Source organism: Chanos chanos, chromosome 5, assembly GCF_902362185.1.
Source record: "Chanos chanos chromosome 5, fChaCha1.1, whole genome shotgun sequence".
Classification (NCBI taxonomy): Eukaryota; Metazoa; Chordata; class Actinopteri; order Gonorynchiformes; family Chanidae; genus Chanos; species Chanos chanos.
In genome coordinates this window covers 2,485,519-2,498,813 of record NC_044499.1, presented here as the reverse complement: position 1 = coordinate 2,498,813, position 13,295 = coordinate 2,485,519, and the positions used below count along the sequence as shown (strand labels likewise).

At 40.0% G+C, this 13,295-nt stretch overlaps 1 protein-coding gene across 1 annotated transcript; it reads right to left on the bottom strand.

The window, feature by feature from the left end:
* Positions 1–852: 852 nt before the first annotated feature.
* On the bottom strand, positions 853–12,546 carry LOC115811283 (NACHT, LRR and PYD domains-containing protein 3-like). Its single transcript, XM_030773430.1, has 12 exons — positions 12,492–12,546; positions 11,300–11,437; positions 10,902–10,940; positions 7,913–9,614; positions 7,554–7,637; positions 6,935–7,102; positions 6,555–6,632; positions 5,861–6,019; positions 5,448–5,528; positions 4,253–4,438; positions 4,011–4,169; positions 853–1,015 (listed from the first exon to the last, which is right to left on the bottom strand). Exons 1-12 carry the CDS (start codon positions 12,505–12,507, stop codon positions 853–855), a joined length of 2,973 nt encoding a protein of 990 aa, XP_030629290.1. The 5' UTR covers positions 12,508–12,546.
* Between the last annotated feature and the right edge of the window lie 749 nt (positions 12,547–13,295).

Here is a 13,295-nt window from a genome sequence, read left to right as displayed (position 1 = left end):
ACTCACAACAACACAGTCACTTAACTCTATTCACAACAACACAGTCACTTAACTCTACTCACAACAACACAGTCACTTAACTCTGCTCACAACAATAGTCACTTAACTCTACTCACAACAACACAGTCACTTAACTCCACTCACAACATAGTCACTTATCTCTACTTACAACAACACAGTCACTTATCTCTATTCACCACAACACAGTCACTTAACTCTACTCACAATAGCAGAGGCACCTGATCATTAATGGCCTGACCATTATTTTCCACCACAGTGCAGCCCTGACATATCAAGACAAAGGAATGAAAGTCAAAGTACTCAAATACTCTTCTCTTGGACAAACCATGACAACCAATTGGTCCACAGCTGGAATTCAGACCACTAATCTGATTCAAATCTGGGTTCAGATTAAGGGGAAAAGAAGAAATGGAATAAAACCAGCCACCTAACTCTTCATCATATACAAGTTTTTTATTTATTGTCCTCGTAAACAGACTCATAAACAAACAGAGAAAGACAATTACACATTTTATGTATACAGACCCATGTACAATCAGAGTGCAGTCTGGGCGTTTCTGAGAATCTTCCAGTACCCTGATTCCCTCCTCCAGCAACAAACCATAGCTTGGAAAACCATAAATTTTCAAACTGGAATACAGACATTGATAATTGCATATACAAACATACATAATTTTACATGCAATTGACTTTATTTCTGTATATAAATAAGAGCAATATTACTTGAGCACGAGAACACACACACACACACACACACACACACACACACACACAGAGCTTGTGAGTATCTACTGGAGAGGCAATTGGTGATCATATGGACAGGTGTTTCTTTTACCTGACACGTTGTAGACTGGGGCAGGTCTGGATGAGAGAGAGGATCCTGGTAACCCAGCTCTCAGTCAGACTGGCCACCCCCACACAGATGAACTTCAGACCAGGCACAGAGTTCAGGAAAGACAGCAGAGCATTCACATGCTCATTAAACTCTGGAGAGCTACAGAAAAAACACAATTATTTTCAAACAAACACACAGTTACTCATAAACAGGTGAGATTCTGTGTATGTGTGTGTGTGTGTGTGTGCATGTGCGTGTGTGAGAGAGAGAGAGAGAGAGAGAGATTCTTAAACATTACATTTCTAGTAAGCCATTTAATCTGTAAAATATCTCCAGGAATCTTGTCCAGTTGATGTTAGACATCTCTGAGTATGGACAAGTCAGGATAACATCGGACAGAGACGGTTTAGTCTGTGCACTCCTGAGGAGGAGATTATCCATTCCATCAAGTCCCGCAACTGACAACCTGACAACAGCCAGAAACACACAGTTTTGGACATTTCATCTCAGATCACTGATAACTGATACTGTTATTCTTAGACTTTTCCTTTGATCAAAGACCTGTACCCTCCCCATTCCTAACATAACGCATTAGACAGGTATTTTCACCAAAAGATTACCACTAAAGGAGAAATAAACAGATTATTAAGAGGGCAGTGAGTTCTATGGAGCACTTGCAAACTTACATGTATTTCGACTTAAATTTTTGAAAATTCTACAAAACTTTATTTACACTGAATGAAATTCAGGCAGGCTACATATATACAGTGCTGCTTGAAAGTTTGTGAACACTTTAGAATTTTACATATTTCTGTGTAAATATGATCTAAAACATCATCAGATTTTCACACAAGTTCTAAAAGTAGATAATGAGAACCTAATTAAACAAACAAGACAAAAATATTATAGTTGGTCATTTATTTATTGAGGAAAGTGATCCAATATTACATATCTATGAGTGGCAAAAGTGTGTGAACCTCTAGTATTAGCAGTTAATTTGAGGGTGAAATTAGAGTCAGGTGTTTTGGTGTTTTCCATCAATGGGATGACAATCAGGTGTGAGCTCTGTTCTATTTAAAAAAACAGGGATCTATCGAAGTCTGATCTTCACTACGCGTATTTGTGGAAGTGTATCATGGCGCAGACAAAGGAGATTTCTGAGGACCTCAGAAAAACAGTTGTTGATGCTCATCAGGCTGGAAATGTTACAAAACCGTCTCTATAGAGTTTGGACTCTGCCAATCCACAGACAGACCGACTGTGCACAAATCCAAGACCATTGTTACCCTCCCCAGGAGTGGACGACCAACAAAGATCACTCTGAGAGTAAGGCATGTAATAGTCTGCGAGGTCACAAAGGAACCCAGGGTAACTTCTAAAGGCCTCTCTCACATTGGCCAATGTTAATGTTCATGAGTCCACCATCAGGGGAACACTGAACGACAATGGTGTGCATGGCAGGGATGCAAGAAGAAAGCCCCTGCTCTCCAAAAAGAACATCGCTGCCCGTCTGCAGATCATGTGGACAAGACAGAAGGCTACTGGAAAAATGTTTTGTAGACTGATGAGGCCAAAATAGAACTTTTTGGTTTAAATGAGAAGCTTTATGTTTGGAGAAAGGAAAACACTGCATTCCAGCATAATTAACCTCATCCCATCTGTGTAACATGGTGATGTATGTATGTATGTAACATGGTTTGGGCTTGTTTTGCTGCATACGGGCCAGGACGGTTTGCCATCATTGATGGAACAATGAGATCTGAATTATGCCAGCGAGTTCTACAGGAAAATCTCAGGACATCTTTCCGTGAACTGAATCTCAAGAGATCGTGGGATAAACAGCAAGTCAACGACCCTAAACACACAAGTCATTCTACCAAAGCATGATTAAAAAAGAACAGGGTAATCACACAAGTCATTCACCAAAGCATGGTTAAAAAAGAACAGGGTAATCACACAAGTCATTCTACCAAAGCATGGTTAAAGAAGAATAAAGTTCATGTTTTGGAATGCCCAAGTCAAAGTCCTGACCTTGACCCTACAGAAATGTTGTGGAAGAACCTGAAGCGAGTAGTTCATGTGAGGAAACCAAACAACATCCCAGAGTTATAGCTGTTCTGTACAGAGGAATGGGCTAAAAAGCTGATGAGCAGGACTGATCACCAGTTACGGGAAACGTTTAGTTACAGTTATAGAGCAGGACTGATCACCAGTTATGGGAAATGTTTAGTTACAGTTATAGAGCAGGACCAATCAACAGTGACCAGAAACGTTTAGTTACAGTTATAGAGCAGGACCAATCAACAGTGACCAGAAACGTTTAGTTACAGTTATAGAGCAGGACTGATCAACAGTGACCAGAAACATTTAGTTACAGTTATAGAGCAGGACTGATCAACAGTGACCAGAAACGTTTAGTTATAGTTATAGAGCAGGACTGATCAACAGTGACCAGAAACATTTAGTTACAGTTATTGAGCAGGACCAATCAACAGTGACCAGAAACGTTTAGTTACAGTTATAGAGCAGGACTGATCAACAGTGACCAGAAACATTTAGTTACAGTTATAGAGCAGGACCAATCAACAGTTATGGGAAACGTTTAGTTACAGTTATTGCTGCACAATGGGGTCAAACCAGATACTGAAAGCAAAGACTCACATACTTTTGCCACTCACAGATATGTAATATTGGATCATGTTCCTCAATAAATAAATGACCAAGAATAATAGTTTTGTCTCGTTTGTTTAAATGGGTTTTCTTTATCTACTTTTAGAACTTGTGTGAAAATCTGATGTTTCAGGTCATATTTATGAAGACATATAGAAGATTCTAAAGGGTTCACAAACCTTCGAGCAGCACTGTATAATGTACAGAGAATAGTCCATTGAGATTTCCTTACGTGAAGTCTCCATTTGTGTTGGAAACCGCGAGAGATGAACAGAACCTTTTAACATAGGACCCATGCAGCACAACCCTGCCAATCAGAACACAGCATCATCTAAAGCACAGTCTGGAATAAACACAGACTCAGCTACAGCACAGTCAGTGCATTAACACATATACATGCATACTCTTACGCACACGCACACACACACACACACACAATTACACAGACATGGACACATGAACAGATTCTGGTCTTTGTTCTTACTTAACGTTGTGCAGACCTGGGCAGGTCTGGATGAGGGAAATGATCCTGACGGCCAAGTTAACAGTCAAGTCACTCATCTTCATTTCCACTGTCTTGAGACCACAGACAGAGGGCAGAAGAGACAGCAGAGCATCCATCTTCTCATCAAAATCTTCACCACTGTGAGCAACAACCACATTCAGTTATCGACTTTCAAAATCCACAAAAGGGAGAGAGAGAAAAAGAGAGAAAAGCAAAAATACCACATTTCTGTTATTGGCTTGTCTTTAAACTTGCAGAATATCTGGATGACGCTTTTCCAGTCAATGTTGAGTAACTCTGACTGTGGGCCAGTAAGACAGAACTCAGAGAGTGACAGTGGAGTTGGTGAGTCGGATGTTCTGAAGAGTACGTCTGACTGAGTGAAGTTCTGAGCTGTGAAGAACAACCTGAAACCCAGACAGAGACACACACAGTTACATTTACACATCTATAGAATTACTTCATTAACTCTCACAGCATAGATATTACACCATCCTCAGCATGTCCATGTGTACATTAGAGAATTAATATACACTATACAGTTATCATGTGTTTTATATTAAAACCAGTGGCTTTTGATTGCCAGCCTGCTGGCCAGTTCTGGCCTGTGTAGACATAAATGAACTGGCTGCTAATAAAATATTGTCTAACACAGGATCCAAATTTCACAAAATGTGCTACTGACAGGCACTGCCACTTTTCTCATTGATTTAAAATCATCACATGTTCTTTAGATGTAACTCAACTCATATTTATGTGCAAAAAGTTACAATTTAGTAATAAGAGTTTTTTCAACACACAGTTTAAAAAGTGATTTTCAGTGAATGGTCAAGCCTTTTTTATGGCTAGTTGTTTTTCTAACAAAGAATAAGAAGAATTAAAAAGCTTTGTTCAAGTCAGTTGTCCAAGTTCAGTTTTTCCATGTCAGCCATCATTTGATAATGGATTGCTGCAGTTGCACTGAAAACTCCTGTTCAGTTTTATGACTGTCATACTGAAGTGAAATGACATGAACAAGTGTATCACATGTAACTGTATTCAAACGTTTCGCTTTCAGATTCAGTTTCATATTGGCTTAATTCTTCAGACTGAGTTTCATATTGGCTTAATATTGGATTTCATTTTGTCAGTCTGAAAATAGTACCCTTACAGAATAACAATAAAAATATGATGTTCTTTACAGACAGACACCTTGACTTCCAACCAGTTATTATTTTGCATTCCTGCCTGGCCTGTTATTACATTCACAAATGAATGTACTGAAAAGAAAATTAATTGAAAATCTTCAGTATATACACTCTTTTTTTTTTTTTTTTTTTTTTTTTACAAAACATGGTAATTGCAGTTTTTCAATGTAGATAAAATGTTTATAATTCCCAAACACTCTGATGGAATAAGTCTTAAACAGATACGTACCTGAGGTCTCTATCTGTTTGTGACTCATTGAAAGACCAAGAGATACCCAACTCATCAAATTCCTCCCTGACACATCCAACTCTGCCAATCAGAGCACAGTGTGACAGACTCAGCTAAACACAGTTGATAATGGAAACAGAGTCAACACAGTCAATATGAACACAAAGCCAGCAAAAGCACAGTCAGTAATGAACACAGCATCAGCCAAAGTGCAGAATGTTCCAACTTAAGTTGCCTTTTTTCAAAAATTTCATTAAATTTGAGAAATTAAATTTGAATTACATTAATGACAGACAATGTTTTAGGATAAAATACTATTGAAATTTAAAGAAAACATGTGCAAACACACACACACTAACATATACACACAGCACCAGGAATAACCTGACAGGACTCACAGGCCTTGCTCCTACCTGATGTGATTTAAATTGGGGAAGACCTGGAGGTGGGGGAGGATTCTGGAAGCCCAGCTCTCAGTCAGGTCCATCACATTCAGCGTCACATACGTCACATCAGGCTCCGACATCAGGAAAGACAACAGAGCTTTCAGATTCTCATCGAACCCTGGACATCTGTAACAAATAACCACTTTACTAAAACAAGCGTTCAAACACTTAAAAAAGCAGACTGTGTGTGTGTGTGTGTGTGTGTGTGTGTGTGTGTGTTTGGAATGTTTGGTGTGTTGTGGAATGTCTGGGAGAATTTTTGTAGCCCTTACAGTTCTGTTAAGTCTTTAATCTTGTGAAAAATCTGGAGGAAGTTTGTCCAGTTGACATTAGTTATCTTTGAGTGTGGAAGAATGACACTGATTCCGTAGATTAATGTTCCACTCCTTGGGTTTGAGCTTTCTGAGGTTCTTTTTCTCCAGCTGTATTCTTGAGCAGACACCCTGAAACCCATCCACAGACACATGCAGTTACACGTGCACAGTACTTGATTCACTTCATGAAAATTCATGTCATCTTTAGAGTATTTCTGTATATAAGCGAATATATATAGTATAAATGTGATAAATATTGCATTGCAGTGGATATATTTTGACATTGCTAAAAGCAACATGTTTATTAAGTTATGCTGAAAGAGTTTTTTTTATCAAATATTTCTTACATGATGCCACCAAATGTATTTGATGCACGAAGGCACGAGCAGAGACTCTCTTCATGACTGTTCTCATTCACCACAACACTGTCAATCAGAGTCAACTAAACACAGTCAGTGATGAACACAGGGTCCACCAAACACAGTCAGAAATGAACACAGTATCAACTAAACACAGTCACTAATGAACACAGAGTCAACTAAACACAGTCAGTAATGAACACAAAGTCAACTAAACACAGTCACTAATGAACACAGAGTCAACTAAACACAGTCAGTAATGAACACAGAGTCAACTAAACACAGTCAGTAATGAAGACAGAATCAACTAAAAAACAACCATTAGTGAATAGAGAGTCAACAGAAGCACACAGAATATTTGTTTTTACCTCATTTCTCCTGTAATCTCATTGTTACAGAGATGGTTCATAAGAATGACGGCAGTGCTGGTAGTGATGGTCTTCACGGTGAGATAAAGTTCTGCCACAGATCTCTGTCTGCTGAGAGAGTTAAGGACCCTCTGCAGAGCTTGGTCTGACAGAAAACTGTTACTGAATCTAGACAGGATAAACAAACAAAACCGAGCATCAGCACCCACACACACACACACACACACACACACACACACACACACAAACACAGACACAAACACAGACACAAACACAGACACACACACACACACACACACACAGACACAAACACACACACACACACACACACACACACACACACACACACACAGACACAAACACAGACACACACACACACACACACACACACAAACACAGACACAGACACAGACACAAACACAGACACACACACACACACACACACACACACACACAAACACACACACACACACGCAAACACACACACACACACACACACACACACACACACACACACACAAACACACACACACACACTCTTACATAAACATTCAGAATTGTAGAACTAATCATTGTAATGACACCAGTGAAGTATTGGAATGACATAAACAGTTATTACCTCAGACTGTTCACTTTCTTGTCTTCCCCCAGAGCTGAGATCAGAAGCCCAACATCATCATCTGAGAAGTCCATCAGATCCAACCTTCAAAACCAAAACCTCATCACTGCATGAACAAATCATTTTCAAATTTCTAATCTATCAGTTATCAATACACTATAAGACCCTTAAATCAGTTAATATAAGTTTGTAAGCCGATGAGGAACAAAACAAAACAAAAAAAGGTTATTATGATTGTTCACATCTAGTCAAAGTTAAAAGAAGTAAAGTGTAGATATGTGTGGTGAAGTCTAGTGAATTGTGAAATCTCTAGAGGTGTGTTAAAGAAAGGTCACTTCACTCTGTACAGAGGTACTCACCATAACTCCTGACTCCTGCACACTGCAGGCTGAAGAATCTTCAGTGTCTCTGGTGTCAGACTGTAGTGTTGGAGGTTCAGGCTTCTGATGTGTGAACAGCACTGTAAGCAATACAGCAGAACCCTACAGTCTGTCATTCTCAGAGGATCATAAGACATTTTGATGGTCTCAAAACTCTCCAAGGTCTCCCTCACAAAGTCCTCTTCATGGAGCTCATATAGACAGTGGAAGAAGAACAAATCAATAGGTTCATTAAGGTACTTTTTCTTATCTGTAATGACTTGAAGGATCCATTCTTCTAGCAGAGCTCGAACAGTGGGAGAAACAGACACACTGTGTGACTCCATGAGAGAGCTGCTCACTTCCTTATTACACAGACCGAAGAGAAACTGGATCACTGATGAACGATACAGTTTTGTTCCTTCAATCAGCTTTATGACAGCCCTCTGAGACTCCTCTTCACTCATCAGGACATAGTAAAGAGCAGTGAAGAACTCCTGAAAGCTGAGATGCATGAAACTGAACATCGTCTCTTGGCGGATTCTTCTCCTAAAGAGAAACTTACACAGGAATGGAATGTTAGCAGGATCTGAGACTGTCTCTGAAACACTCTTCTCATTAAACAGGACTTGCTGTTCCAGCATCCCTCTCTCTGCCAGCTGGCCCAGACTCCTCAGCAGGCTGGGGACAGACTGACTCAAACCCTGGCAGTGGTGCTCCAGCAGAGTGGACACAAAGTCAACATATATGGAGGTGGTTGTATCCAGTCCACTTGATGCATCTAAACCATCTCTGCACCTCTCTCTGAAAACTGTGCAGATGATCCAGCAGATCACAGGGATGAAGCAGGCAGTGAAGAGGGTTTCATTTGCCTTCACATGCTCATATGCCTGTGTCTGTAAGAGCTGATCATCTTTAAAGAACCTCTGGAAGTACTCCTCCACACCCCTCTCAGAGAAGCCCGTAATGTCAGTAAATCGTTGGGGTTGTTTTTTGAGCAGCTTGCTCAGTGTGTCTGTAGCTGTAGACCTGGTGGTGACCAGCAGGAAGGACTCAGGCAGCAGGCGTCCACTCAGCAGGGCTTTCAGAGTGGACTCAGGTGAGGCTGGAGTTTGGACATCAGTGGGCAGAGACAGGTTGGACATGTTGTCTTGTGAGAGTTTGAGTTCATCAAAGCCATCTACGAGGAAGAGAACTCTCTCAGATGAGTGCTGTAATATCTGTGAAATCTGGGCTGGTGTTAAACTCTGACTGTATCTCAGGAACTCCGCCAGACTCTTCTCCCCAGAAATTTGGTTAATCTCTTTACACTTCAGATGAAAAATAAAATCAAAATTCTCTGCATAGAGTTTACCAGATGCCCAGTCCAACATAATCTTCATAGCAGTGAAGGATTTGCCGTTTCCAGGGTTTCCCTGGAGAACAACTGCTTTTGGAATGAGTCCGCGATCATCTGGACTGAAGAACTTCTCCACAGTGATGTAATTCTCATTAGCCCTAGCAGTAAAGAACTTCTCTCCTCTGGAGCGAATCTCTTTCTCTCTCTCACTCTGTTCTCTGTGTCTCTGAATGATCAGCAGCTCAGTGTAGCGGTCAGTCAGCAGCACATGTTCACCAGGGAGGGAGTTATACTCTGTCACATATGCATACTCAGAGCAGATCAGTTTCTTACAGCCATCCTTAAGGTTTTGTGAAGTTTTTCCTAAAAAACAATAAGGACATGGCTGTTATCAAAGCTGGTTATTATCATCCAAGGTAATCTGAATATATTCTGCAGCTGATCTGTCAGAATAAGAACTAATAAAACAGAAGAATAACTAATGAAAAAATAAACTGTGACAGGAGAGTAAACTCATTTTACATCACACATAGAACTGTAATAGCAGCAAATAAGAAGATACTGTCAGGGTTCTGTTTTTTTTTTTTTCTGAACTGTTTTTTCTGTTGTGCCCCTGCTGGTCATGTCTGGTGTTAGCTGTCATTTGTTTTTGGTTTTGTCATGTGCTTTTGTTTATTTTGGTTTTCCATGTGCTCTGGCCCTGCCCCTCACTTATTGTGTCATTGTGCTCACCTGTCTCTCGTTGGAGTTGTATTAGTCTGTCTATTTAAACCCTGCTTGGTCTACCCTTTGTTTGTCAGTTTGTACTGTGTGTTGTTCTAGCCTTCTGTTATTCTGATTGCCTTCCATGTTTGACCTCTGCCTGTTTTTTAGACAATTTTTTTTGCCTGTTGGATTTTGCCTCCTCTGCCTGCCTGCCTTGCCCTGCACCTGTTTTTGAACGTTTTGCCTGTCTCTGGAATTTGCCTTTGTCTTCTGTTTTGGATTGCTCGCCAGCCTGCTTTCTATCAAGCGTGTTGAAAGACGGTTGCCTGACACAATAAACATCTCTTATTCATTTATTGGTGAGTCTGCAATTGAGTCCTAAGTTTTCCCTGACATATACTATTACTTCATTTCCACATGATATCAAATCAAATAAACATCTTAATCAAAACATTGAATCTCGTTGTTTTCCAAAGAACTGGACAAACAGACTGATTCTGTGTCCTTAATGAGCTGCTGTCTGGTATGTATTGTTCCCAGTATTCTTAATGGAGTCTCTAACCTCAACCCTCTGACCCTCTACTGGAGTTCCTCTATTTTCTTACCCAGGTCTTGGAACAGGTGTGGCTCACGGTTTTCCAGAGCAAAGTAAAAGATTTAACATGTTCTGCTCCAGAATCCACTGTCTTATAGACCTCCATCATTTTCAGTTCAGTCAGCTAGAACCTAACCAATTCACCAATCATCTGGTTATTAAACATTACTAGTCTATGGACTGGAGACTAGAGCCTTCACACAAATGGATCACAATACAATAGCCTCTTTACAAACTGAATAACATTAAGGAAACCCACAGTCACAACTCATGTATATACATATGTATTCAGAAATGCTTAGTCTGTAGTCTGTGTTAATTTCTCAATTTTAACTGAGTGTGGTACTTACCTGGGTTCTGTGAGTGTGTGTCTGCAGGGTTACTGCTTCCTGTGGAAATGTGACAGTATCAGTTAAGAGTGACATCTGGAACTATAGTGTATATACTGTACCATTCAAAACAGAGGACACTGTACATACTGTAAAATGTAGTATTCACTTGTACCTGCACTTATCTACAAATAATACTATTCCTTTGCACTTCTGTTTAGATGCTAACTGCATTTCTTTGGCTTTGTACCTGTACTCTGCACAATTACAATAAAGCTGAACTAATCTAATTTAATCTATCCTGCATTAAAATCTAACATACTACAGTCAGCTGTCTATGGATAAAAAATTTTTTCTTTTCTGTTCTGCATTCTCCTGTTCTGATAAAAAGGGAGATGGAGAAAAAAAAAAGTTTTTACCAGAAACATTAGTTATAACTGTAATATTTCCAGTAACTGTTGTGTGTGAGAGAACTGGTGCTGTGATGTGACCTCCAGTCTGAGCTGACGCACTGACACTCAGACCCTCAGCAGAGTGACAACCAACACTCTGCTCCTCTGGAGGAGAGAACAGAAAGAGGAAGATAAAGAATGTGATCAACGTAGAACTGGAACAATGGGTTATTTTCCAGAAGGGTCCCCATAAGCTCTTCTGTTTCAATTATAATTATTGTTTTATAAATAATGGCACTATATATATATATATATATATATATACACACACACACACACACATCATACTTATACGTGTATACACTTACATGATAAGGTTAAGTATGACTAACAGTCATATTTAATCTGGCTTCCACATTATCATTAGCTGTACATTTTAAAGTATATTGGTTAAGTAGGAGTGTTTAAAAAGTTCTGTCTTAGTTTTCCCCTTCGGATGCCAAACCCACAGTTTTAATATACAAAGACTGACAAGGACGGGTAAACGCACCAAAACAGTGGGGTTTGCTCGACAGATGAGACGCCAGTGAAGGAGACAGCAGGAAGGAATTCTATTTCAAGGTTTAGTCTCCGCTTTCTAGCTTCCTGCTATCACGTACTATCGCTGTATCCATATACTGTTAGGCCATCTACCCGGCTATACAAAAACACGTCTTAATAACCGGATACACCCTTTTTTCTTTTGTGCACGCGTAATATATATGGGGGAAAAAACCCTGACCCGTAACACGGAATAATGAAGCACTAAGGTAAAAAATATACAAAAAAACCCCCCCCAAAAAAAACCTTTCAAACTGTAACACGGGGTAGGCTACATGCAGAAGCAAGAATGTAAGATGAAAAAATTAATCGGAGAACTGAGCGATACTCGAGCTCACGAATCATACATTTGCATTTTTATTAATAATACAAAAACGACATTAGACATTATAATGTAGTTACATCGCCATCCAAACATCCCACTTGATATACATGAATCGGTTCAACAACATATGCCTGTCCAATCTCACCGCTATGCACAGGCTACATAACATCCCAGATAGCGAACATAAATTGGCTCAGCGTTGGTTTGGCACGTCAGTTTTGTGTTGGAAACCTAGCGACGGCATTGTCAAAGTTTAAGGAAAAAGCCTGTGGTTTTCGGTTAATCCATACTTACTTTTTGGTTGCTCCATCTTCTGTCACGTAGTTTCATTTTCAAAGTTGAAGTCAAACCAGAAACGTTCAGTCCTTCCTTTACTGCGGTTAGACGTACTAAACTCGCTATCTCCTCCAGCTGGACTGGAGTCTGGAGCATTTACTGGAGTGTTTGAAAAGTTTGGGCTTAGTTTTCTCTCTCAGGTAAGAGAGGTCTGTGTGTTTGAATGATCAGCAGCTCAGTGTAGCGGTCAGTCAGCAGCACATGTTCACCAGGGAGGGAGTTATACTCTGTCACATACGCATACTCAGAACAGATCATCTCCTTCTGCTTCAGACTGAGTGAGATCAGGTCTAGAAAAATAAATGAAAAACCGAAAAGCCCATCTATCTATCTGTCTATCTGTCTATCTATCTATCTATCTATCTATCTATCTATCTATCTATCTATCTATCTGTCTATCTATCTATCTGTAGCCTGCTTTAAAAAAGGCTAGGCTTGCAAGACATCAAATACAGCCTATAGTCTAACTGGTAACATTGTATTTTCTGCTTTTTCATTGCGGCAGACCCGTCTGCTGCCGTCTTGAAATCAAACGTGTCCAATGTGTCTTTGCAACGCGCATAATCCGCGTCACCCTCTCCTCCTCCAGACGACTTCGCAGCGTCGTCTTATTTCGATGCTGCAGAGAGAAGCCCCTCTCTACTGACACGTTTGACACGGGCAGAACACAGGCAAGTTTAGCCAGTGTAGCCCAGTTGGTACCATTAAGTAAGCTGCCCACTAAACCCAATAGCAAATTTATCATCGGCTTGAATGTCACAC

What these genes read in the sequence shown, in the direction of transcription:
- LOC115811283 (XM_030773430.1), bottom strand. An exon ending in CACACACTCACAGAACCCAG is followed by an intron (nt 9,615 to 10,901) that starts GTAAGTACCACA and finishes ATTGTTTTTTAG; the next exon opens with GAAAAACTTCACAAAACCTT. An exon ending in CAAACAGATAGAGACCTCAG is followed by an intron (nt 4,439 to 5,447) that starts GTACGTATCTGT and finishes TCTGGGTTTCAG; the next exon opens with GTTGTTCTTCACAGCTCAGA.